Source organism: Geotrypetes seraphini, chromosome 2, assembly GCF_902459505.1.
Source record: "Geotrypetes seraphini chromosome 2, aGeoSer1.1, whole genome shotgun sequence".
Classification (NCBI taxonomy): domain Eukaryota; kingdom Metazoa; phylum Chordata; class Amphibia; order Gymnophiona; family Dermophiidae; genus Geotrypetes; species Geotrypetes seraphini.
This window is the reverse complement of record NC_047085.1, coordinates 251,702,346-251,729,437: the sequence shown is the minus strand read 5'-3', so window position 1 is coordinate 251,729,437 and position 27,092 is coordinate 251,702,346. Positions and strand designations below refer to the sequence as shown.

The following is a 27,092-nucleotide window of genomic DNA, read 5'->3' as shown; positions in this document are numbered from 1 at the left end:
CTCTGAGAAAAATTTGCAAAGGAAAAAATGTATTTGCTTAGCATCCCGCTGGATTAGACCAGACACATAGGTTTATGCATCCCTACCAACAGATGGAGACTGAAAACTACTTGGTTTCAAAACTTTGTGTAGCCTCAGCCACTAGTATTTTTCATTCTCCAGTAGATGGTAGACATGTGTAAACCTGGGCAGCCCAAAGCTGGTAGTGGTAGACCAGGTAGCCATAAAGTATTTAGGGCCTTAGGGGCTGGTGTCAAGAGCCCTAAGAAAATTTAACCTCCCCCCCCCCCCAAAAAAAAAAAAAAAAAAAAAGCCAGATTATTGTTGAGTAAGAAAAAGAAGTTAACGAATTTGGCCAGCACAACGTGGAGGAGGCAAGGGTCAGTATGGCTCATTATCCCAGGTCAAGCAGGCATGATATTCTCACATGTGGGTGACGTCATCTACGGAGCCCCAGCGCGGACAGCTTTTCAAGCAAACTTGATTGAAGTTTCAAGTTTGCTACACTGCACCACGCACGTGCATGCCTTCTTGCCCACTAGAGGGCGCATCCCACCTCGTGGTCCTCAGTTCAGTTTTTTCCGCGGAGCCAGAAGCCCTGTGGAATTTGAGCTCTGCTAAAATTTGCCTTCTGTCGCCGCGTCCGGTGTATTTTAATCGGTCGTGGTACTTGATTTATCTTTCATTTGTAGTACTTTAAAAAAAAAAAAAAGATTTTTCTCTTCGTTCGGCTCCGGGGGCTCCCGTGAGCCGCGACCCGGCCTCCTTTTTCGGTTGGTTCGGTTTTCATTTCCCGTCCCTTGACGGGTTTCAAGAAGTGCACCCGGTGTGAGCGGTTACTTTCTATCACTGGCCCCCACCGGTGGTGCTTGCTCTGCCTTGGACCCGAGCATCCGACGGACTCCTGCGATCGGTGCTCCACTTTTCAGGCCAGAGCGCTCCGTCGACGCCGTGCCAGGATGGCGGAGCTCTTTGCGGTCGACTCCGCGGCGGGGAAAGCCTCGACGTCGGCCTCGGCTTCGGCCCCGGCCTTGACCTCGGCCTCGGGATCCTCGGCTTCGCCGCGTCCCTCGACTTCAAAGCCTACACCTCCGACGAAACCTGCTTTGGGTAAGTCCTCTCTTCCATCCTCGACTCCAGGGTCGACAAAGAAGCCATCTTCGGGCTCCTCGACGGCGGGTGGGTCATTCTCGGCCCCACCAAGAACTACGGCCACTAATGCCCCGAGGGAATACTCGAGACCGAGGTCGCCCTCCAGGGAGCATCCCCCGGCCTCGGACTTGCCTACCATGGTGGGGATCCCGGCGTTCCAAGATTTGCTCCGAGCATTAATTGCCACGAAGCTGTCTGGAGCCCTCGAGCATTTGCAGCAGGCTTCGGCCTCGACTGCTTCGGCCTCGAGGACCCCTGCCTCGGCGGCCTCGGTCTCGACTCCCTGGGCCTCGGGTACCGGGGCGCCGCCGACCTCGGCCCCGACCTTACCCTCGGCCTCGGGGGCCCCGCCAGAGAGTAGCGTCAGGCCCCGTGACAAGGTGCGCAGGGTGAGGCTGATCTCCTCCTCCTCTTCCTCGAGGTCCTCCCGGGGTTCCTTGCCCTCGGGCCGGCCTCGGGCGAGGCGTCGGCCGAGGAAGCCTAAGCGTTCGCGTGGCTCCCCTCGACGACGCGGTCGCTCCTCGCCGCTCAGGGGCGAGGCCTTGCGGGTCTCGGAGCTCCGCCTCGACAACCCGAGGCTGCTCCGTTCCCCCGCGAGAGGGGGTTCGCGTGACTCCTCGCCGAAGAGGAGGGGGCGTGCCTCGGTCCCTCGGACACCTGGGACCTCTCCCAGGGGTTCTTCGAAAAAGAGACGTTCCCCGACCCCCTCGAGGCCATTGGATTTGGCCTCTTGGGACTCAGGGTCCGGTAGGGAACCACGATATTCCCACGAGGCTTCCCCCTTCTGTTCGGCAGAGAAGTCGAGAACCCCCTCGCCGCCCGCCAGACCGTCCTCCTTCTCCAGCTTCGTGCAGGACATGGCACGTGCCTTGGGTCTGGATCTCATGGCTGGATCTCAATATACAAAGAAGTTCCTCGAGGAGCAGGACCTTCCAACTCCCCCAAGGGAAACCCCTCGGCTGCCCTTGAATAAGGTCCTTCATCAGACCTTGCTCAAGAACCTGACTTCACCTCTTACAGTCACTGCGGTCCCGTCCAAGATGGAGTCCAAATATAGGACGATACCACCCAAGGGTTTTGAGAAGGCTCAACTCTCTCACCAGTCTTTACTGGTCGAGTCTGCGCTCAAAAAGACGCAACCCTCCCGAGTTTCTGCGGTGGTCCCACCCGGCAGAGAGGGTCGGACCCTTGACAAGTTTGGTCGTCGCCTCTATGCGAATTCCTTCATGGCAACCAGGGTTTTAAATTATGCCTTTACCTTTTCATCCTATCTGCGTGGCATGGTAAAGGATCTGCCCCAATATCGCGAAGCCTTGCCGGACTCCCGCAAGGAAGGGTTTGACAGGTTTATGTCCAACCTGTCTCAATTGCGCCTGTACCTTTTTCATGCGGTGTACGATGCGTTTGAGCTGGTATCGAGGGTGTCGGCTTTTGCGGTAGCTATGCGCCGGTTGGCGTGGCTACGCACCCTCGATATGGACCCAAACCTGCAAGAACGCCTTGCAGACTTACCTTGCGTGGGGTCCGAATTATTTGATGAATCCCTGGAGGCGGCGACCAAAAGGCTCTCGGAACAGGAGCGCTCGTTGGCCTCCTTGGTCCGTCCGAAACCTCGGGCCACGCCACAGAAACCCTTCCGGCCTCCCCCGAGGCGGTACCCTCAGAAGTCGACCCCGGCCTTTTCTAGGCCACCGCCTCGGCGCCCACCTCGACAGGGAAGAGGGGGACAAACCAAACCTCCGGCGTAGGGTCCTTCCAAGCCAGCGCCGTCCTTTTGACGGGCTAGGCGGATGGGGCCGGACCCCCTTCCCATAGGGGGTCGACTCCGGTCCTTTTACGCGGCTTGGACCGAGATAACATCCGACGCTTGGGTGCTCCGGACCATCTCCGAGGGCTATTCTCTCAACTTTTGTTCTGCGCCGCCGGATCAGTCACCGGGGGCTTGCCCATACAATCGGACCCAGCTCCCCATCCTCATGGCCGAGGCCAGGGCCTTGTTGAGGCTTCGGGCGGTGGAACCGGTACCCCCCGACCAGCGGGGGCGGGGTTTTTACTCCCGTTACTTTTTGGTCCCAAAAAAGACCGGGGACTTGCGTCCCATTCTAGACCTCAGAAAGCTCAACAAGTTCCTGGTCCGGGAGAGGTTCCGGATGTTGTCACTTCCGATTTTGTATCCTCTCTTGGAGGAAGGGGACTGGATGTGCTCCCTGGACCTGAAGGAAGCGTACACCCATGTTCCGGTGCATCCCACCTTCTGCAAATTCTTACGGTTCCAGGTGGGCGAGCTACACCTGCAGTACAGGGTCCTCCCCTTCGGCCTGGCTTCGTCCCCTCGAGTCTTCACGAAGTGTATGGTGGTAGTCGCTGCAGCCCTGAGGTCTCGGGGGCTTCAGGTCTTCCCTTACCTGGACGATTGGCTGATCAAGGCCCCGACCAGGGAAGGGGTTATCTCAGCGACCCTACAGTCTATCGCCTTCCTTCAGCGACTAGGGTTCGAAGTGAACTTTCCCAAGTCACAGTTATGCCCGACCCAATCACTTCAGTTTATAGGCGCAGTGCTGGACACTGTTCGCCTCCGTTCATTCCTCCCTCCTCCTCGGTTGGAGGCTTTGGTTCGGTTGGGCCGTCTGATCTCTCAGCTACCGGTGGTGTCGGCTCAGCGCATGATGATGCTTCTGGGCCACATGGCTTCTACAGTCCACGTCACTCCGTTCGCCAGACTGCACATGAGAATTCCTCAGTGGACTCTGGCCTCTCAGTGGCGCCAGGAGTGCGATCCTGTCTCTTCTCGCATAACGGTGACTCCTTCTTTGAGATGCTCGCTCCGTTGGTGGAACGACTCTTCGAATCTTTCCGGGGGTTTGCTCTTTCTCGTTCCTCCACATCGCAAGATTCTGACCACGGACTCCTCGGAGTACGCGTGGGGGGCCCACCTCGACGGTCTGCGGACCCAGGGCCTGTGGTCGGCGGAGGACCGACGCTGTCACATCAATGTGTTGGAGCTTCGCGCCATCTTTCTGGCGGCTCGAGCATTCTGCCACTTGCTCCGCGATCAGGTAGTCCTCGTGTGAACGGACAACCAGGTGGCCATGTATTATGTGAACAAGCAAGGTGGGTCGGGCTCTTGGTCCCTCTGCCGGGAAGCTCTGCGCCTGTGGGAATGGGCGATCTCCCAGAACATCTTCCTACAGGCGGTCTATATCCAGGGGGAACAGAACTGCTTGGCAGACAAACTCAGTCGGCTTCTCCAGCCGCACGAGTGGTCACTCAACTCCAGAGTCCTGCGCGAGGTCTTCGACCGCTGGGGGACTCCACAGGTGGATCTGTTTGCCTCTCCGGAGACTCGCAAACTACCCCTGTATTGTTCCCGGATGTACTCCCCGGACCGTCTAGAAGCGGACGCCTTCCTTCTCGACTGGGGAGGGAGGTTCCTTTATGTGTTTCCTCCTTTTCCCCTGATCTTGAGAACGTTGGTTCGTCTCAAATCATCCGGAGCCACTATGATTCTCATTGCACCTCGGTGGCCTCGTCAACACTGGTTCTCCCTGCTTCTTCAACTCGGTGTCAGGGAGCCTCTGCTTCTGCCTGTGTTTCCCTCTCTGCTATCTCAGAGTCGGGGTTCGCTGTTGCATCCCAATCTTCAGTCGTTACACCTGATCGCTTGGTTCCTCTCCCCTTGACTTCGGTCCCGGTTTCTCAGTCGGTGAGGGAAGTTTTGGAAGCCTCGCGCAAGGTCTCGACCAGGCTTTGCTATTCTCAGAAATGGACCAGGTTTTCCTCCTGGTGTTCCTCGCGTCATCTGGATCCGGATTCGGTCCCGGTGTCTTCGGTACTGGACTATTTGTTACATTTGTCTAATTCCGGCCTGAAGACAACATCTGTTCGGGTACATCTCAGTGCCATTTCTGCTTTTCATCGGCACTTGGACGGACGTTCTCTTTCGCTTCATCCTCTGGTGACGCGTTTCATGAAGGGTCTAATCAATGTTTGTCCCCCTCTGAAGCCTCCTCCCGTCGTTTGGGATTTGAATGTTGTCTTAGCTCAACTGATGAAACCTCCCTTTGAGCCTATCGACAAGTCTCTCCTGAAATTTCTTACTTGGAAGGTGGTATTTCTGATTGCGCTCACATCTGATCGACGGATTAGTGAGCTGCAGGCTTTGGTTGCGGACCCACCTTTTACTGTGTTTCATCATGACAAGGTGGTTCTCCACACCCATCCTAAATTTTTACCTAAAGTTGTGTCTGATTTCCACCTCAATCAGTCCATTGTCCTTCCTGTGTTCTTTCCTAAGCCCCACTCCCATCCTGGCGAGACGGCGCTCCACACGCTTGACTGTAAGAGGGCGTTGGCATTTTATCTCCAACGTACCAGGTCTCATCGGAAGGTTCCTCAATTGTTTTTGTCCTTTGATCCTAATCGTTTAGGACACCCGGTTTCCAAGCGCACCTTGTCCAACTGGTTGGCTGCTTGTGTTTCTTTTTGCTACGCTCAGGCTGGTCTTACACTCCCGGGTCGAGTCACGGGGCATAAGGTCCGGGCAATGGCAGCTTCGGTTGCTTTCCTCCGATCCACTCCTATGGAGGACATATGTAAAGCTGCCACTTGGTCTTCGGTTCATACGTTCACCTCCCACTATTGTCTGGACACTTTGTCCAGAAACGACGGCCGGTTTGGCCAGTCGGTGTTACGTAATCTGTTTTCCTAAATTGCCATCCTCCCACCTGCCCTTTTTTGGTTGGCTTGGAGGTCACCCACATGTGAGAATATCATGCCTGCTTGTCCTGGGATAAAGCACAGTTACTTACCGTAACAGGTGTTATCCAGGGACAGCAGGCATATATTCTCACAACCCGCCCACCTCCCCGGGGATGGCTTCTTTGCTAGTTATGGAACTGAGGACCACGAGGTGGGATGCGCCCTCTAGTGGGCAAGAAGGCATGCACATGCGTGGTGCAGTGTAGCAAACTTGAAACTTCAATCAAGTTTGCTTGAAAAGCTGTCCGCGCTGGGGCTCCGTAGATGATGTCACCCACATGTGAGAATATATGCCTGCTGTCCCTGGATAACACCTGTTACGGTAAGTAACTGTGCTTTTTCTGCCTTGGGGGTGTCATGCATAGTATTATAGGCTCCTTCCCCCTTCTCTGGTGGTGTTAAGGGCTGATAATTAGTGTGTGCTTCTGCTCCTCCCAGATCCAGGGAGCGGAATCTTGAGTTCCCAGCTGAGATAATAACAAAAGATAAAAATAATTAGTTAGGATCTGTAAATATAGCTTACCTGCACTTCCCAATCATCTTGGGAGGGATCAGTGGAAGCAAGGGGAAAAGAGATCCACAGTCTGGTATGCCCAGGCCCGACTATCCAAGATCCTGAGTGGAAGAGAAGCTTGCAATAGCTGTGGGTTAGATGTGGCTTGTGGTCACTGTAAACGGTGTACCCTGTAGTGGTGATAGATGTGTCATCGGAAGAAAAGAACAGAACTGCCCTAGAAAGCATTGAAAGATTTTAGAGGCCTGTTATTAGGAACATTGGAGCATTCTGATATTGGTGGTTGCAGAGACGTTGGAATTCTTACAGAATGGGCTGGACATGGGGTTGGCCATAATTTCCTTCAAGATGCACACCTCAGCCCTGGCACTCTATTGTGGCCTGGTCTGGGCAAGCTCTTGGCTTCACATCCGGATGTGGGACAGTTCTTTGAGAAATGTTAAGGCTCTAAGACACCCTTTCCCCCAACACCAACTGATGCCTCTATGGAATTTGAATGTGGGGTTATCATCTCTTGCGCGTCCACCTTTTGAGCCCTTTAAAGAGGCTGCATTAAAGGATGTCACATTGAAGGCAAAAATAGCCAAGGAGGCAAAAAACTTCAAGCCGTTCTTTCAATATATTAAGGGGAAACGACCCGCGAAAGAAGTGGTGGGGCCGTTGGATGACCATGGAAGTGCTAAAGGAGGACAAAGCCATCGCTGACAAACTGAACACATTTTTTTGCATCTGTATTTACCGAAGAGGATATATACAACATACCGGAAACTGACAGGGTATACTCAGGAAACGAAGATGGGAAACTGAAAGGGTTGACGGTCAGTCTAGAAGAGGTACGCAGACAAATTGATAGGCTTAAAAATGATAAATCCCAGGAACAGGATGGCATCCATCTGAGGGTAATCAAGGAACTGAAAGGGGCTATAGCTGAACTGCTTCAACTAATAGCCAATCTGTCGATCAAATCAGGAAGGATTCCGGAAGACTGGAAAGTGGTGAATGTTACGCCGATCTTTAAGAAAGATTCGAGGGGTGATCCGGGAAACTACAGACCAGTGATTCTGACCTCGGTACCAGGAAAGATGGTAAAGGCGCTGATCACCTAGATGAATTTGCTGCACTTCTTCGAGGGAGTAAACAGGCAGATAGATCTTCCTATACTCCTGCCCTGTGCAAAGCTGTCATCAAAATGGCTGCAATGAGTTCCCATTGTAGTCTCGAGACTACAACGGGAACTCGCGGAAGCCATTTTGATGACAGCTTTGCCTGGGGCAGGAGTATAGGAAGATCGCTCCTACCATGTGTCACTGCTAGACCACCAGGTAAGGACCGAGGAGGTTCGGGCAGCTTGAAAAAAAAAAAAAAATCGCAAATAAACGAAACCACGAGTAGGGAAACCATGAATCTAGAGGGAGAGCTGTATGTATTTTTCAAGGGAAGCAATTTTCTAAAGATTTGAGTGGTTTTCTACCCCAGTTGTTCTGACTTTGTGAGCAGACTTGACAGTGGTGACACCATTTGACATCTGCAGACCAGTGGCATGGTCATTTATTAATAGATTTCAAAGTATTTTTTTTTAAAGATGGGACAGGTTTTACTGTAACCATGCTTTGTACTAATTACTGAGGTATATAATCAGTTTTTGACAAAATCTTCAGGTAACAGCACCACTAATATAAGATTGCTACCTGTTGGTGAGATAAGACATCAAATAAGAAGAATTGGAGCAACAACATCCAATTCCAATCATTGATAGTCAAGCATAGGAATTCACAAAGACTTTGGAAACTCCGTTCTATCAAACACTACTTTGATTTCTCCACCTTCAGTTTGCTGGTCCAATCCCTAATCTTAAGCACCTTGGATTACTGCAACATCATATATTTGGGTTCCTACAAGAAAACCATTAAACGTCTTAAACTTATTCAGAACACCGCCGTCCGCCACATCTATGGCCTCAAAAAGTCTGACCATGTTCGCCCCTTCTACAGAAAACTTCATTGGCTTCCAATTGAAGCAAGGGTCATCTGCTTTAAAACCTTGACTGGATCATCCCCGATATACCTGTCACGTCACTTTGTGTTCCCAGGCTCTAACCGAACATGCAATTCCCACCTGTTTGCCTTCCCCTCGCCAAAGGGATATATTTACAAAAGATTCCTGGACAAAACCCTCTCTTTTCAAGCTGGCAAATGGAATGATTGCCTTACCACCCTCATCTCTCTTGCCCCATCCTATCCTTCAGAAAATCTCTCAAAGCTTACCTTTTTGATAAATTTCTCTAACCCCATCCTTCCTTCCTTTCCTCTCCTTCCTCACCTATATACCTCTTCTTCCCCGGATCTTACTATCCTCATCCTGCACTCCCTTGTAATTGTATTTATCCCAGGACAAGCAGGCAGCATATTCTTGACTGATGGGTGACGGCACCGACGGAGCCCCGGTACGGACAATTTTAGAGTGATTGCACTCTAAGAACTTAGAAAGTTCTAGCTAGGCTGCACCGCGCGTGCGCGAGTGCCTTCCCGCCCGACGAAGGCGCGCGGTCCCCAGTTTCTTAGTTTCCACGGAGCTAAGAAGACGCGTGTTTCCAACGGCTGATGGATACTACTTTTTTCGCCTTCCCGCTCGCGTATTTTTCTTCGTGAAACGCTTCACATTTTCTTTTTTTATTCTTTTCTTGATTAAAATTTAAAAAAAAAAAAAAAAGTCTATTTTTTTTTTACTTTTATCAGTCGGCCCCGGCGGGGCCTGTTGGCACCATCGAAGCCTCGGGCTTCGATTTTGCTACTGCCGTTTTTCCCTTCATGCCCCCTTCACCGGGTTTTAAAAAATGTCAGCGGTGTGCCTGCCCTATTTCCTTAATTGACCCGCACAAGTGGTGCCTTCAGTGCTTGGGTCCGGACCATAGGGCTGAGACGTGCACCCGCTGTAGTTCTCTTCAAAAGAGAACTTTGAAGAATCGCCAAATTCAACAGCAGATTCTTTTCGGTGCCGCTATGGAAGTTCCACCGGCATCGACCCCGGCATTGGTAACTTCCTCCAAGTCGGCACCGGTGGTTTCGACACCGCAGGATGCCTCTTCGGTGTCGCACCCCACAGGTAAGCCGGCTAAGAAGCCATCCCCTACAGTTCTCGGCCCGCCAGTCGAACATGCAGTGAGCCAAGTCCTGCAGACTGCGCGCCGGCCCCGCAAACTCTCTGCTCCCATAGAAGTGTCTGCCTCTTCATCGGCATCGACTTCACCTGAGCGTCGAGCTGCACCGCAGGTACCGAGCAAGAAAAAAGTGGTACCGGTGCCATCGGGACCGTCTCTGGATGAGTGTATAGCATCCATCCTTCAGGTCCAGCTTAAGGAGCAATTACAACACCTGCTCCCGGCTCTGCTGACTCCGAACCTTCCAGTGTCGGTACCTACTGAGCCTCCGGTACCGATTGTCGATCAGCCTATTTTATCGGCATCGACGTTATCGGCACCGCTTAAATCTGCCTCTTTTATATCTATGCCTATTTTATCGGCAGAGCCAAAGTCTCTTCGTCGAGCTGCTCAGGCTGTCTCTGATCCGGTACCGATCTCCGACACCCGTACCGCTTTACAGTCGCTGGGAACGGTGTCGATGCATTCCGGCAAATCGGTACGCAAGACAAGGCATACTGAATCCTCTACTCCTCTATCTCAGGGCCGTATTCCATCGGTACGTGACCCTGATTTATGGGATGACTCCGAGGATCCCCTCGGTACCGAGGAGGATTTTTCATCGGAGGAGGCTGATCTATCGGTGCAGGATCCTGCTAGTAAGCCAGAGCACTCTTCCTTTACCAAATTTCTTAGGGAGATGTCAGACATCCTTTCTCTCCCCTTGGAGTCTGATTCTAAGAAGTCAAAAGCATTCCTGGATGCTTTGGACTTTGACAAACCTCCCAAATAATTTTTAAAGTTACCCCTTCATGATATCTTACGGGAAACTTTTTACAAAAATCTGGAGACTCCTCTCACCATTCCAGGAGCTCCAAGGAAATTGGAATCACTTTACAAAGTGATCCCTATTCCAGGGTTTGACAAACCTCAGCTTCCACATGAATCTTTACTAGTGGAATCGACCCTCAAAAAATCTGCAGGCTCAAGTGTGTATGCCTCGGTCCCTCCTGGCAGAGAGGGCAAGGCCATGGACAAATTTGGTAAACGACTTTACCAGAATGCTATGTTGGCCAACCGTTCAGGTAACTATGCATTCCACTTCTCCTTTTACCTGAAACATCTTATCCAGCAGATGGCCACTTTTCAAAAATATATTCCTGACCGCAAGCTTTCTGCTTTTCAGTAATGCACTGCCAGTCTCTTGCAGTTCAGGAAGTTTATGGTCCGTTCCATCTATGATACTTTTGAACTGACATCCCGAGCTACAGCTATGTCTGTAGCGATGCGACGATTGGCATGGCTTCGCGTCTCAGACCTTGATGTGAACCACCAGGACCTCCTTGCCAATGCTCCCTGCCTGGGTGATGAGCTGTTTGGTGAATCTCTGGATACCACCACTCAGAAGCTTTCTGCTCATGAGACGAGGTGGGATACTTTATTGAAAAACAAAAAGAAACCCCCTCCTACTCGTCCTTTTAGACAGCAGATGTCGTATCAGCGGCGTTTCTCTGCTCGGCCAATTCAGCCTCATCCTCCTCAGCCTCGTAGACAACGGCAGCAACAACAACAGGCTTGCCAACAACAGCCGCCTCCCATAAAACCTGTTGCTCAGCCTAAACCGACTCAGCCCTTTTGACTCGCTTCTCCAGGGCATTGCCAGTCTTCCTCCCTCATGTCCTCTTCCACAACCTATAGGAGGTCGACTAAACATTTTTCGGACTCAATGGTAAGTAATCACCACCGACCAGTGGGTGCTCTCGATCATAGCCCATGGCTACTCCCTCAATTTTCAGACTCCTCCGCCGTTAGGCCTGCCAAAAGAGTCTGCTTCCAACAAGTCTCAGTCCCTCCTTCTCGCTCAAGAGGTTCAATCCCTCCTTCTTCTCAATGCCATCGAAGAAGTTCCTCAAATTCAGCGAGGTCAGGGATTTTACTCCAGGTACTTTCTATTTCCCCAAAAAACCGGAGACCTCAGACCTATCTCAGATCTAAGAGATCTCAACAAATGTTTGGTCAAGGAGAAGTTCAAAATGCTCTCTCTTGCCACCCTCTACCCTCTTCTCACTCAGGGCGACTGGCTATGCTCCCTCGATCTCAAAGAGGCCTACACACATATTCCTATCCATCTGACGTCCAGGCAATATCTACGCTTTCTCATCAATCAAACTCATTATCAGTACAAGGTGCTACCCTTCGGTCTGGCCTCCTCTCCCAGGGTATTCACCAAGTGTCTGATTGTGGTAGCGGCCTATCTCCGCTCTCACAATTTTCAAGTCTTCCCTTATCTGGACGACTGGCTGATCAAGGCTCATTCTCCTCAGGCGGTTCTGCTTGCCACCAACCAGACCATTCATTTTCTTCAACTGTTGGGTTTCGAAATCAATCTACCCAAGTCACACCTCATTCCAACCCAACGACTTCAATTCATTGGAGCCATTCTGGACACTGTTCTGATGAGGGCGTTTCTTCCATCCAACTGCCTTCAGACCATCCTTTCTCTCTGTCGGCAGGTGTTTCAACAGCTTACCATCTCTGCGAATCACATGATGGTGCTCTTGGGGCACATGGCTTCGACAGTGCATGTCACCCCCTTCGCACGTTTCCACCTGCGTACTCCTCAATGGACCCTAGCAACCCAGTGGTCACAAGCGATGGATCCTTGCTCACAACACATATCTGTGACCTCGTCTCTTCGACAGTCGCTTCTTTGGTGGTTGACATCTTCAAATCTATCCAGAGGTCTACTGTTCCATTTACCTCATCATCATCTTGTGATCACCACAGACGCATCCCCTTATGCCTGGGGAGCTCACTTGAACGAATTCCAAACTCAGGGGTTTTGGACTGCCCAGGAAAAGAAACACCACATCAATTTCCTGGAACTCCGAGCAATGTTTTATGCCCTCAAGGCATTTCAACATCTTCTCTTTCCTCAAGTACTACTCATTTGCACAGACAATCAAGTTGCAATGTACTACATCAACAAACAGGGAGGGACGGGCTCTCGCCTGTTATGTCAGGAAGCCCAACGGATTTGGTCTTGGGCGATAGCTTGTCACTTATTCCTGAAGGCTGTCTACATTCAAGGGGAACAGAATTCCTTAGCAGACAATCTCAGCAGAATTCTCCATCCTCACGAATGGACTCTCGACTCCTTAACTCTCCAGTCCATTTTCACTCAGTGGGGCAATCCTCAAGTGGACCTTTTTGCAGCTCCTCACAATCATCAACTGCCCCTGTTTTGCTCCAGATTCTACTCCCCTCACCGTCTGGCGCCCGATTCATTTCTCCTGGATTGGACAAATCTCTTCCTATATGCATTTCCCCCTCTACCGCTCATGCTGCGGACATTGTTCAAGCTCAGGAGGGAACAAGCTACCATGATTCTCATCGCTCCACGGTGGCCCAGACAACATTGGTTCTCCCTTCTAATTCAACTCAGTTCCAGGGAACCCATACTTCTTCCACTGTTTCCTTCTCTGCTCACTCAGCATCAACAGTTCCTGCTGCATCCCAACTTACAGTCTCTGCACCTGACTGCTTGGTATCTCTCGGGCTGACTTCGGCTCATTCACTCCTCTCTCAGCCTGTCCGTTCTATTATTGATGCTTCCAGGAAACCGGCCACTCTTCAGTGTTATCAACAGAAGTGGTCTCGGTTTTCTTCCTGGTGCCTCTAGCAGTGGGACTGGTGTTGGACTATCTTTTTTCCTTGTCTGACTCTGGTCTGAAATCTACTTCTATCAGAGTTCATCTCAGTGCCATTGCTGCCTTTCATGAGCCCATTCATGGAAAACCCCTCTCTGCTCATCTTTTGGTTTCCAGGTTCATGAGGGGCCTTTTCAATGTGAAAGCACCTCTCAAGCCCCCTCCTGTGGTCTGGGATCTCAATGTGGTTCTTTCCGCTTTAATGAAGCCTCCTTTTGAACCTTTGGCCACAGCACATTTCAAATTTCTCACTTGGAAAGTGGTCTTTCTTATAGCTCTCACTTCTGCCAGGAGGGTCAGTGAGTTGCATGCACTAGTGGCCGATCCACCTTTCACTGTTTTTCACCATGAGGTGGGTCTCCATACACATCCAAAGTTTCTCCCTAAGGTTGTGTCTGACTTTCACCTTAACCAGTCCATTGTTCTTCCTGTGTTTTTCTCAAAGCCTCATTCTCATCCAGGTGAACAAGCTTTACATACCTTGGACTGTAAACGTGCTTTGGCTTACTATCTCGAACGCACTAAGCCTCACAGATCATCTCCTCAACTTTTTTTGTCCTTTGATCCTAAGAAGTTGGGTCATCCTGTATCTAAACGCACTCTATCCAATTGGCTTGCTGCTTGCGTTTCATTCTGTTATGCTCAGTCGGGCCTGACACTGGAAGGTTCTGTCACAGGCCACAAAGTTAGAGCTATGGCAGCTTCTGTAGCTTTCCTCCGCTCCACTTCCATTGAGGAAATCTGCAAGGCTGCTACTTGGTCCTCAGTTCATACTTTTACATCTCACTATTGTCTGGATGCATTCTCTAGACGGGATGGACACTTCGGCCAATCTGTTTTACAAAATTTATTTTCCTAATGGCCAACCTTCCCTCCATCCCTCTTTTTGTTAGCTTGGAGGTCACCCATCAGTCAAGAATATGCTGCCTGCTTGTCCTTGGATAAAGCACAGTTACTTACCGTAACAGGTGTTATCCAGGGACAGCAGGCAGATATTCTTGCGTCCCTCCCACCTCCCCAGGTTGGCTTCTTAGCTGGCTTATCCTAACTGGGGACTGCGCGCCTTCGTCGGGCGGGAAGGCACTCGCGCACGTGCGGTGCGGCCTAGCTAGAACTTTCTAAGTTCTTAGAGTGCAATCACTCTAAAATTGTCCGTACCGGGGCTCCGTCACCCATCAGTCAAGAATATCTGCCTGCTGTCCCTGGATAATAATAATAATAACAGCTTATATACCGCAATACCGTGAAGTTCTAAGCGGTTTACAAAAGATTAAGCAAAGGTACAAATTGACTGACTTCAAGAGGGGAAGAAGAAAGAGAAGTAATTAGACAGGAAATTCATTGTTGAGGAGAAAAGTGATCAAAAGGACAGTAGGTCGCTATTGAGAGGAAAGAGATAAATGGATCAGTTGTCAAGATGTTTTAGGAACAGGTGTGTTTTTAGACGTTTCCTAAATACCTCATAAGTAGAGGGCGAAAGTAATTGTTCTAGGTCTTTACCCCATGATGCTGCTTGGTGTGAGAGAAGGAATTCATGGTGTTTTTTCAGTTTGCAACCTCTCACTGGGGGGGAAACGAAGTTGGAATGTGAACTTCTCTTGTGTCTGTTGGTTGAGAAGGAGAAAAGGTCAGTAATGTATTTGGGGGCAGGTCCGTGTAATGCTTTAAAGCAGAAACAGGGAAATTTGAACTTTAAGCGTGCCTTCATCGGCAGCCAATGTAGCTGCCGGTAGTAGGGTGTCACGTGGTCAAATTTTTTTAGTCCAAAGATTAGTCTGACTGCTGCATTCTGCAACAGTTGTAGGCGTCGCATATTTTTTTGGGAAATTGCCAAATAGGCGATGTTACATTAGTCAAGCAGGCTTAGTACGAGGGATTGGACTAGGATTCTAAAAACCGATTTAACAAAATAAGCTTTAAGGGATCTGAGTTTCCAGAGAGTGAAAAATCCCTTTCTGATTGAGGAATCTACTTGGTCTTTCATGGTTAGGCATTGATCCAGAGTTACACCTAGTATCTTTATGGAGGGCTGGATAGGGTAACTAAGGTTATTGATACAGAGGGGTGATTAAATGTCAAGTGGATGTGGTGAAGCAATGAAAAAAGTCGTTTTATCTGAATTAAGTTTGAGCCTAAAGTTTGTCATCCATTGTTCCATCATGTTTATAGCTTTTGAAGCTTTGGGAATAGTTTCAGAGACAGAATTGGTGAATGGGATGATAATCGTAAAATCATCTGCATAACTAAATAGTTTTATCCCCAGCTGGGTTAGCTTCGTGCCCAGTGAGGACATGTAGACGTTGAAGAGCAATGGGGATAGTGGAGAGCCTTGGGGCACACCAGATGGATTGCTCCAGGTGTCGGAAAGCTCATAATTAAAACGAACCTGATAGGTGCGGGATATAAGGAAGCCACGGAACCAGTTCAGCACCTTATCCCGGATACCAATGGCATCTAGGCATTGCAGCAGTTTCATGTGGTCCACTAGATCAAAGGCAGAACTCATATCGAATTGCATTATCAGGGCATTAAGGCCTTTACTAAACAGTAGGTGCAAATTTTCTAAGATAGCCACAATTACTGTCTCTGTACTGAATAATGGCCTAAAACCAGATTGAGTTTCATGGAGGAGAGAGAATTGATCAAGATAACCCATCAGTTGGGTGTGAACCAATCCCTCCATAATTTTTATAATAAACGGAATGGAAGCTACCGGTCTATAGTTTGATATTAGGGCTGAGGATACTTTACGATTTTTTAGAATTGGGGTTATAATAATGTGACCATTATTAGAGCGGAACTTCCCATTGTTTAGGTTGTAAGCCAAGTATTGCATCAGTGATAATTTAAATTCTAAAGGTGCTGCTTTCATAATTTCTGGGGGGCATGAGTCCAGAATGCAATAGGATCTAGAGCAGTGTTCTTCAACCTTTTTACACCCGTGGACCGGCAGAAAAAAAATAATTATTTTGTGGACCGGCAAACTACTAGGACTAAAATTTAAAAATCCCGTTTCCGCCCCATCTCCGCGAGCTCGGTCCCCACAAATCATCTGATCCCATCCACACAAGCCTCAGTTATGATTTTATATTGAATGTATTTTATTAAAGTATAAAAAGAAACAATATTCTGTAGAATTGTCATTTTATAAATACAAATAATTCAGAGCAAGGATCAACAAAACCCCTGTCTCCCCTCCCCTTCACATATATCCCCTCTACTATCAAGAAAACTGAACAAGCCAAATTATTACAGAATGCTACACAGAAATATCATGCTAACAGAATACTGAAGTAACACATGACAGGAATAGTTTTAGGGGAGTGCAACTAGGGCAACTGCCCCCTGGTCAGAGAGCGCCCTAAGCCAGCTGAAAGCTAAAGAAGCACTGCCTGGGTTTTGCAGTCCCCAGTTATGTCTAATACCAGCTCTAGCAGGATATATATTTCAAATCTGATATATTCTAATCACAAAATAGAAATAAAATTATTTTTTTCTACCTTTTGTTTTCTCTGGTTTCTGCTTTCAATCTTTTTTTCACTCTCTTCCTTCCAGCGTATGCCCTCTCTGTCTCTTCAATCCAGCATCTGCCCCTTCCATCCACTATCTGTCCTCTCCCCCTTCCATATGGTATCTGTCTTCTTTCTATGTCCCTCTCCCCTTTCCATCCAGCTTGTGCCCCTCTTTCCTATTTACATGATTCATTCCAGCTTCACTGCTCTCTTCATTTTTATCTCTCCTACACCAGATCTATCATCGTTGTCCCTCTGCTTATTTTTCTGCTGACCCCTTCCTATCATCAATCTCTCTACTTTCTCATGCCTGTCTCACCTTCCCCTCCTCTAATCTCTCTGCCAGCTGTTTCCTTCCTTTTTTCATTCTCCCTTCCCTCCTCCTCCTGTCCAGCAGTAACTCTCTTCCCTTCCTCCCCTCCCAGCAGCATCTCTCCGTCTTCCTCTCCAGTAGCAGCTGTCCCTTTTTTTTCCTTGCCCAGCAGCTTTCCAGATTCCTTTCCCTCCTCCCCTCCCAGAAGCATCTCTCCTTCTCCCTCTCCAGTAGCAGCTGTACCTTTTTTTCCTTGCCCAGCAGCTTCCCAGATTCCTTTCCCTCCTCCCCTCCCAGAAGCATCTCTCCGTCTCCTTCTCCCTCTCCAGTAGCAGCTGTCCCTTTTTTTCCTAGCCCAGCAGCTTCCCAGATTCCTTTCCCTCCTCCCCTCCCAGAAGCATCTCTCCTTCTTCTCCCTATCCAGTAGCAGCTGTCCCTTTTTTCCTTGCCCAGCAGCTTCCCAGATTCCTTTCCCTCCTCCCCTCCCAGAAGCATCTCTCCTTCTTCTTCTCCCTGTCCAGTAGCAGCTGTCCCTTTTTTTTATCTTGCCCAGCAGCTTCCCAGATTCCTTTCCCTCCTCCCCTCCCAGAAGAATCTCTCCTTCTCCCTTTCCAGTAGCAGCTGTCCCTTTTTCCCCCCTGCCCAGCAGCTTCCCAGACTGATAGTGGTTTTCTCCCCTCCCAGCAGCTCTTCTTACTTTCCAGCGAAGCGATTCACGAAGGCAGCCTCGGGTCCTTTGTTGGGTCGCGCCGCCTCTGAGGAAAGAGGAAGTTGCATCATCAGAGGCAGCCGCGACTCAGCAAAAGCCCCGAGGCTGCCTTCGTGAATCGCTGCGCTGGGAAGTAAAGGAGAGCTGCAGAGAGGGGAGAAAGCCACTGTCGGAGGCTCCCCAAGATCTCTCCGGCCCAGCGCACGCTTCCGATGCTGATCTTGCCGGTCCTGCGCGGACCGGCAGGAAGTTCAAATGAGTCAATCTTGCCGGTCCTGCGCGGACCGGCAAAAATTTCCTGCGGACCGATACCGGTCCGCGGACCGGCGGTTGAAGAACTGTGATCTAGAGTATTTGTTATATAATCTGATATAATCATTCCACTCTAAATCCTGAAAGGAGCTCCAGATCATGTCTGCCGGTATATCATTTCCTTGGGTGTTCGCTATTTGATGATCACAAGAGTCGTTTGTTGAACAATGGATTCTAAGGTTCTTAATTTTAGAATCGAAGTACAGAGCTAAGTCATTTGCAGAGGGTAGTTTAATGTTGTGTGTGGGTGAGGTGTAGCGAGTGGTGTCAAATAAATTTGTGATCAGGTTGAATAGCTCTTTTGTATTGATTCCTTGTGAACCATTACAAGATGAGTTGATTTTAGTGGAGTAGAATGCTTTACGTTTGTCTTTTAACATTTGGTTGTAGATTTTTATGTTAGCTCTCCAGTTGTTACGGTCGGCTAGTTCTCCTGTTTTTTTCCAAGTTCTTTCCAGTCGTCTAGCTAGTTGATTCATTTTTAGAAGTTTGATGTCAAACCATTTGTTATATTTATTTGAATTGCTTTTGCTATTACGTATAGGGGCGATTTTATCTAAAATGGATGTACTGGTTGTCATCCAGTGATCTCAAAAATCGATTCCTTCATCTATCTCTGTTTGCAATTCGTATTGTGACCAGAATTCTTTTGGATTAATATAGCCTCTTGTGTGATGTTCTCTTTTTTATAATTGGGCGTGTTTTAGATTTATGATAAGACCAGAATAGCTGGAAATAATAAGTAAAATAACACCTGTTACGGTAAGTAACTGTGCTATATTCCTTTCTCTCCTCTCTTCATCCTTCCAAAGTATTTTAGATCAATGTAGTCTTGTTAGAATGTTTATTTCTTATTTTTCCTCTATCTTTATTTTTCACTTCTTTGTTATTCTCCAGGTACTTTAGTTAGATTGTGAGCCTTCGGGACAGTAAGGGAATTTCTAAGTACCTATCTTACTTTTTAATTTTAATTGTTACTGTTACTGGTTACTTTACCCTGGTTAATCAGACTCTGCATCTTCGCTGTAAATGTACAGTCTCTTCTCCTGTAAACCGCTCTGAACTGTTTTATGGTATTACGGTATACAAAAATAAAGTTATTATTATTATTATTATATTGTTGATACCAAGAGTCAAAAAAATGCCACCTCTTCCAGCCAAATGATTCCGATGCATGGCTGTCAATTTACTTAAATAATAAGCTTGCAATATACTGTGGACCAGAGCTTAACTATGAAAGACCAGGTGGACTCCATATTTGATGTGTCATCATTCAGAGTTCTGGTACAATCCCTCATACTGAGTCAACTTGATTACTGTAATATCGCCTACTTGGCAATTTCCCAGAAGAATATGCAGGGACTACAACTAGTGCAAAATACAGCGATCAGACTGATCTTTAGGTTGAAGAAGTTCGATCATGTAACACCTTCCTACCGACTTCTGCATTGGCTGCCGATGGAGGCACATGTGAAATTTAAGTTTGGTTGTTTCTGTTTTAAAATACTATTCGGTTTAGCCCCTAAATACATAACGGACCTTTTCTCTTTCTCAGCCAACAGACATAAGAGAAGCTCACACTTGAATTTTGTTTCCCCTCCGGTTAGAGGATGTAAATGTAAAAGACAACATCAACATATTCTCTCACATCAGGCAGCATTATGGGGTAAAGATCTAGAACAATTGCTTACGTCCACTACTTATGGGGAATTTAGGAAACGCCTAAAAACATATCTGTTCCTAAAGTACTTAGGCAACTAACCTGCACAATCTCATTCCACAATAACTGATCCCTAGAGCTGTTAATCATTAGCTTTTAACTTTGTTAAATCCACTCAATTGGTAGCATCTTTTAATCATTGTAAACCGGCAGAACATTGTTAAATCCGCTCAATCTGTAACATCTTTTAATTGTAAACCGCATAGAACTTCAAGATTCTGCGGTATATAAACTGTTATATTATTTTTATTACTAGTTTTATAGCCCGTTACATTAACGGGTGCTAGAATATATGTGTGTCTGTCTTTGTTTCTTTCTCTCTCTCTGTCTCCTTAGCCACTTTTTCCTGTCCATTCTCCCTTATTTTTACCTCCCCTGTGTCCACCATCATCCCTTCACTGCTCCCCTTATCCAGCAGCAGCACTTCTCCCTTTGTTTTACCTCCCCCTGTCCATCAGCACCTCTTCCTGCTCCCCCTGTCCAGCAGTAAGCCTCCCTTCATTTTTCCCCCGTGTCCATCATCACCTCTTCCTGCTCCCTCTGTCCAGCAGTAGGCCTCCCTTCATTTCCCCCCCCTGTCCATCAGCACCTCTTCTTGCTCCCCATGTCCAACAATAGGCCTCCATTCCTTCCCCCATCCATCATCACCTCTTCCTGCTCCCTCTGTCCAGCAGTAGGCCTCCCTTCATTTCCCCCCCTGTCCATCAGCACCTCTTCCTGCTCCCCCTGTCCAGCAGTAGGCCTCCCTTCATTTTTTCCCCCCAGTCCATCAGCACCTCTTCCTGTTCCCCCTGTCCAGCAGTAGGCCTCCCTTCATTTTCCCCCCCCTGTCCATCATCACCTCTTCCTGCTCCCTCTGTCCAGCAATAGGCCTCCCTTCATTTCCCCCCCCTGTCCATCAGCACCCCTCCCTGCTCCCCCTGTCCACGGGAGTTAGTACAGGGCCGGTGTCTTCCATTCTCCCCAGAGTTCTTGCGCCCCCCCTTCCCTTCCCAAGGACCTGACTACCTACCTGGCGATTCAAACAGCGTGTGCAGTAGTCTTCACACGCTGCTTCGGGTCCTTCTACTGCCCTGATTTACTCTGGCATGTCCCTGATGACATCATCAGAGACGCGGCAGAGCAAATCAGGGAAGTAGAAGGGCCCGAAGCAGCGTGTGAAGACTGGTGCATACGCTGCTTGAATCGCCAAGGTAGTCGGGTCCGCGGGAAGGGGGGTGAGCGGAAAAGGACTCGGACTCCTGTGGTCTGTCGCGGAGGGTGGCCAGGCTCCATTTCAACCACAGGGAAGGCTCACTGCCCCAGCTCCTTACCCGTCCGCAGCCCGGGCCAGGTCTCCCGTGCTTTCTCAGCGCCCTGGCTCGCTCGGTTGTTTTTTTTTTGTTGTTTACCTGGCCACTCCGCTTCCTGCATTCGCTGCTCTCCGTCAGCGACGTAATAAGCGCGCATGCGCACTTGTCTTGCAACATCCCGACAGAAAAGGGATCAGGGAACACGCGAGGCAAGTGCGCATGCGCGACTAGCATTTTATTATTTAAGATTATTATTATGAATAAGCTGATATAAAGAAGGTACATTTGGTGAAGTCCATAACTTCACTAGCTCCCTATGGGCAACTCCTATACAAACACAGAGTACCTTAAAATGGTGATCATCAAGACCTGGAGGTTCCCACTGTAAAAGAAAAAGTTTAATATCAAACAGTACAGAAATTTGAAGCATATCTGTAAACAATTGGGCACAGTAAGACAAAAAGGTTTGAACCAGGGGACAATGCTACCACCCTTGAAGTCCACATCCTCTCCAAGGGAGCATAAACCCATGCATTTGGACTATTCAGAAATAGCAGTATTATACTTAGAAATATGTGAAAGATATAAATATCATCTATAGAGTGCCTTGAACCCTTGCTCAATCAAATGAATAGAAATAGATATTTTATACCTGTTAGCATGTATTTTGTCCCAGTCTTGATCAAGCAAAGGTACACCAAAATCCTGTTTCCACTTCAATTTAGGAAAAATAATTTATTTGAAACAGTTTAAAAACAAAATAAAAGCAACCTCTGGATAAATTAGGTACAGATTGTGTCACTGATGGTAGTACAAAAAGTAAGACTTGGACATTACGCGTTGTCCAGGTGCTGCAAATTTTACCTAGATACAGGTTCAGGAGAAGTTCCACAGAATGAAAATTCCTCTCTTAAGCAGTAAGAGAAGAGCTTCCTGTCCTGATATGTAAAAATTGGACACAAAACACTGAAGACCTTTAAAACAAAATCTTTGAGATTTATTATAATAAATGCAAAGTAAATATCAAATTATAAAGTAGTTATATGTTCAGTTGGAAGGAATAAGAAACTCACATTACATTCTTCTGTTCAAATCCCTTCAACAAAATCTAGTCAAAGCTATACATTTTATCCTTTCTCTGACATTAACATACAATAGTCTGACGTGTAAGCGGTAACACGGTTATTATGGGAGATTTCAACTACCCCGGGGATAGACTGGAGTCTTGGAAGCTCAAGATGCGCTAGGGAGACAGAATTTCTGGAGGCTACAGAAGATTGCTTCATGGAACAGCTTGTTAGAGAACCGACGAGAGGAAACGCCACTCTGGATCTAATCCTAAATGGGTTAGGAGGACCTGCAAAGGAAGTAGAAGTAGTGGGACCGTTGGGAAATAGCGATCATAATATGATCAAGTTCAAGGTTGAGGTTGGAATACTGAAAGGAAAGAGAACCATAGCGACAACTTTTAACTTCAGGAAAGGAAACTACGAAGCGATGAGGGAAATGGTAAGGAAGAAACTTAGGAACACTTCCAGAAAATGGCAAACGGTAGAACATGCCTGGTCTTTTTTCAGGGACATGGTGAGCGAGGCGCAAAATCTATATATCCCCAGATTCAGAAAGGAGTGCAAAAAGAGTCGAACAAAAGACCCGGCGTGGATAACTAAAATAGTGAAAGAAGCGATAGGTAATAAGAAAAGTTCTTTCAGGAAATGGAAAAAGGACAAAACTGAGGGGAACTGGAAAGAGCACAGGAAGTATCAAAAAGAATGTCACCGTGTGGTTAAAAAAGCCAAAAGAGTATGAAGAGAGGCTAGCCAGGGAAGCACGGAATTTCAAGCCGTTCTTTAGATATGTTAAAGGGAAGCAGCCGGCTAGGGAGGAGGTGGGACCGCTGGACAACGGAGACAGGAAGGGAGTGGTGAAGGAGGGGAAAGAAGTGGCAGAAAGATTTAACGTGTTCTTTTCATCTGTATTTACAAATGAAGACACAACCAACATACCGGAACCTGAGCAAATCTTCAATGGAGATCAAGCAGAAAAATTAACATCCATGAAGTGAGCCTTGAAGACGTACGCAGGCAGATAGAAAAATTAAAAACTGACAAATCCCCAGGTCCGGATGGAATCCATCCAAGGGTTCTGAAGGAACTAAAGGAGGAAATAGTGGAACTACTGCAGCAAATTTACAATCTATCCCTGAAAACAGGTGTGATCCCGGAGGAATGGAAGATAGCCAATGTTACGCCCATCTTTAAAAAGGGATCAAGAGGTGACCCGGGAAACTACAGACCGGTGAGTCTGACTATCAATGTTCTGGGGAAAATGGCGGAAGCACTGATAAAAGAAAACATCGATGAATATCTTGAAAGAAACGAACTTCTGATAACCAGCCAACATGGTTTTTGCAAGGGGAGATCGTGCCTAACAAACTTATTGCACTTCTTCGAAGGAATCAACAAACGGATGGACAGTGGAGACCCCATAGACATCATATATCTAGATTTCCAAAAAGCCTTTGACAAGGTACCCCATGAACGCCTACTTTGGAAACTGAAGATCCATGGGGTGGAAGGAGACGTACATAGATGGATCAGAAACTGTTTGGCGGGCAGGAAACAGAGGGTAGGTGTAAAGGGCCACTCCTCGGACTGGAGGAGGGTCACGAGCGGTGTCCCGCAGGGCTCGGTGCTCGGGCCGCTGCTATTTAATATATTCATAAATGATCTAGAAACGAAGTGTGAGATAATAAAATTTGCGGACGACACAAACTATTTAGTGCAGCTCGGACTAAAGAGGACTGCGAAGAATTGCAAAGGGACTTTAACAAACTAGGGGAATGGGTGACGAGATGGCAGATGAAGTTCAACGTTGAGAAATGTATAGTACTACATGTGGGAAGCAGAAACCCGAGGTATAGCTATACGATGGGAGGGAGGTTATTGAATGAGAGTACCCAAGAAAGGGACTTGGGGGTAATGGTGGACATGACAATGAAGCCAACGGCACAGTGTGCAGCGGCCGCTAAGAGAGCAAATAGAATGCTAGGTATAATCAAGAAGGGTATTACTACCAGAACGAAAGAAGTTATCCTCCCGTTGTATCGGGCGATGGTGCGTCTGCATCTGGAGTACTGCGTCCAATATTGGTCGCCGAATGGCGTTACTCGAGAGGGTTCAGAGGAGAGCGACGCGTCTGATAAAGGGGATGGAAAACCTTTCATACGCTGAGAGATTGGAGAAACTGGGTCTCTTTTCCCTAAAGAAGAGGAGACTTAGAGGGGATATGATAAGAGACTTACAAGATCATGAAGGGCATAGATAGAGTAGGGAGGGACAGATTCTTCAAACTTTCGAATAATAAAAGAACAAGAGGGCATTCGGAAAAATTGAAAGGGGACAGATTCAAAACGAATGCTAGGATGTTCTTCTTTACCCAACGTGTGGTGGACGTAATAGGGCAAAGTACGGTACTGGGGTTCAAGAAAGGATTGGACAACTTCCTGCTGAAAAAGGGAATCGTTCTACCAGTGTTTTTCTCCAAGTCTCATTCTCATGCTGGAGAAACCGCTTTGCATACTTTGGACTGTAAATGGGCTTTGGCCTATTACATTGACCAGACAAAGCCTCACCAAACTTCTCTCCAACTGTTCATCTCGTTTGATCCAAACAAGTTGGGGCATCCTGTTTCCAAGAGAGCGATTTCCAACTGGCTGGCTGCCTGCATCTCGTTCTGTTATGTTCAGACTGGACTGGCACTGGAGAGCTGTGCCACAGCCCACAAAATTAGAGCTATGGCAGCTTCTGTTGCTTTTCTCATATCTACTCCCATTGAGCAAATCTGTAAAGCTGCCACCTGGTCCTCAGTTCATGCCTTCACGTCTCACTGTTGTCTGGAATCATTCTCCAGATGGGATGGGCACTTCGGCCAATCTGTATTATAAAATTTATTTTCCTAAAGGTCAACACTCCCACCATCCCATTTCTATTAGCTTGGAGGTCACCTATACGTGAAAATATGCTGCTTGCTTGTCCTGGGATAAAGCACAGTTGCTTACCGTAACAAGTGTTATCCAGGGACAGCAGGCAGATATTCGCACAACCCACCCACCTCCCCGGTTGGCTTCTTAGCTGGCATATCATAACTGAAGGATCGTACACCCTATGTCGGGTAGGAAGGGACTCGCGCATGTGCGGTTCGGGCTATCGCAAACTTTCTAAAGTCCTAAAGTGGCAATGCACTTTTAAAGTGGTTCTATACTGGTGTAATGGACTAAAGGAAAGAAAATTAGCAGGTAAGACCTAATTTCTCCATATGCCAGATAATAGCCTAGAACAGGGGTAGGCAATTCCGGTCCTCGAGAGCCGGAGCCAGGTCAGGTTTTCAGGATAGCCACAATGCATATGTTTGAGATGGATTTGCATGCACTGCCTCCTTGAGATGCAAATCTATTATGGATATCCTGAAAACCTGACCTGGCTCCGGCTCTAGAGGACTGGAATTGCCTACCGCTGACCTAGAATATTGGGAGGGTTGGAGGGAGGCAAACTGAGGTGGCAGCAATAAAGAAGTGCTCTGAAGAGTATTGTCTGTTTGTTACTATAGCAATGGCAGAAGCATGGAATTGTGCATTTTTATTGAACTGATTTAAGTTATATATTTTGCTCTTTTCCTAACTAAACTTGCTTCCAAGTTGTTTCTTGTTCTGTGAAAACTGTTATTTGCTGTCATGCTGCTTATTTCCCTTCATTCTCTCTTACCTACTGTCATTCATCAGGCAGAGCACTACCATACTGTTGAATGAGTAAGCTACTCCTGTGGAAGCTTGACTGGATCAGATTACTGATCTCACTTACTGAGGAGTTTTTAAGAGTCCGATTCTCATAACTAGCAGGGCTTCCTCAACTAAAATCATTGCTATGTGTTTTTGCTTTCCTCAGTGAGTTCTCAAGTGCTCAGGAGTACCTTAAATTGCTGAAGATGTTTTCTGACAGTGGTGGGAATGTGGCCTCCCCTTTTGCAACCTGTTCTTCTATGAAGTCCCCCATGGGTGAGTAGCCAGGCAATGTGTGCCCTGTGGAGCTTCTGGTCATGATACCAGTAAGAGGCCTTTATAGTGTTGCACAACTTAAGATTTGTGGAGATAGTGCTTTAGGAGCAAATGATTAGAGAGGAAATCCATTTGTATGTGTAGGTACTACAGTAAGCCCTTGAATTCTGAGGTCCAAAAATAATTGTTCAAGCCAACTTCACCTGCCATCTGCTGGAGACTGAGAAATTCTGATTGGCCATAGTATGTACAGAGCCACATATATGGTGATGTCATCAAACCAGTGGTTCTCAGTCTCCCATCTGCTGGCAGGGGAGCATAAATCCATGCGTTTGGACTATTCTGAAAGGACAAAGAGGAACTGGTACATTATGGAGCAGTGTTTGTGCAGACTTCCCCACATGGCCCTATTGGTAATCTTCAGAGGTTCTTCTATTGAAGGAGAATTCTGATCTCCAGGCCTGAGACTGCCCAGCAAAGGTGGAAATTGGATACAAAAGACCCTATCTACTGAGCAGCTTTCCTATAGACATGAAATGGGAGAAAGTCTTCCGTAACTAGGCCCTGAAAGGTGATGGTAGTTAGTGAAGTGAATTGAGACTACCAGCTGTTTTCACATAAGTCACTAGGTAGCTTCCAAATGGAAGTTTCCTTATTGACCTTACCATACCAGCACAGTAAGTGGATTCTGACTTCCCTGCTACCAGATGGAGACAGAGAAAAACTTCTAAAGCTGCCCCGTTCCTTATTAAGGCTGAGGCACATTATGGCTAAGCTGTATCAACTTCCAAGGGATGACCTGGATAAATTGTTAAATCTGCCCAGGGTGGACACATTGGTTATAGATGTTATGTCTAAGGCAACCAACCCTGTAGAGGCAGGTATGGCTTCAAGGATAAGCAGTATTGCAA

The 27,092-nt window shown here is 47.7% G+C and overlaps 1 protein-coding gene across 3 annotated transcripts in view; it reads left to right on the top strand.

The window, feature by feature from the left end:
* SREBF2 (sterol regulatory element binding transcription factor 2) overlaps positions 1-27,092 on the top strand; it is a 181,007-nt gene that overhangs the window by 102,638 nt on the left and 51,277 nt on the right. For all 3 annotated transcript variants that reach the window (XR_004537939.1, XM_033929355.1, XM_033929354.1), the window contains exon 14: positions 26,072-26,181. Coding sequence is in view for 2 of the 3 variants with exons in the window: in XM_033929355.1 (XP_033785246.1) it covers positions 26,072-26,181 (110 nt within the window). In the remaining variant the exon portion in view is untranslated. The remainder of the gene's footprint in view (positions 1-26,071; positions 26,182-27,092) is intronic.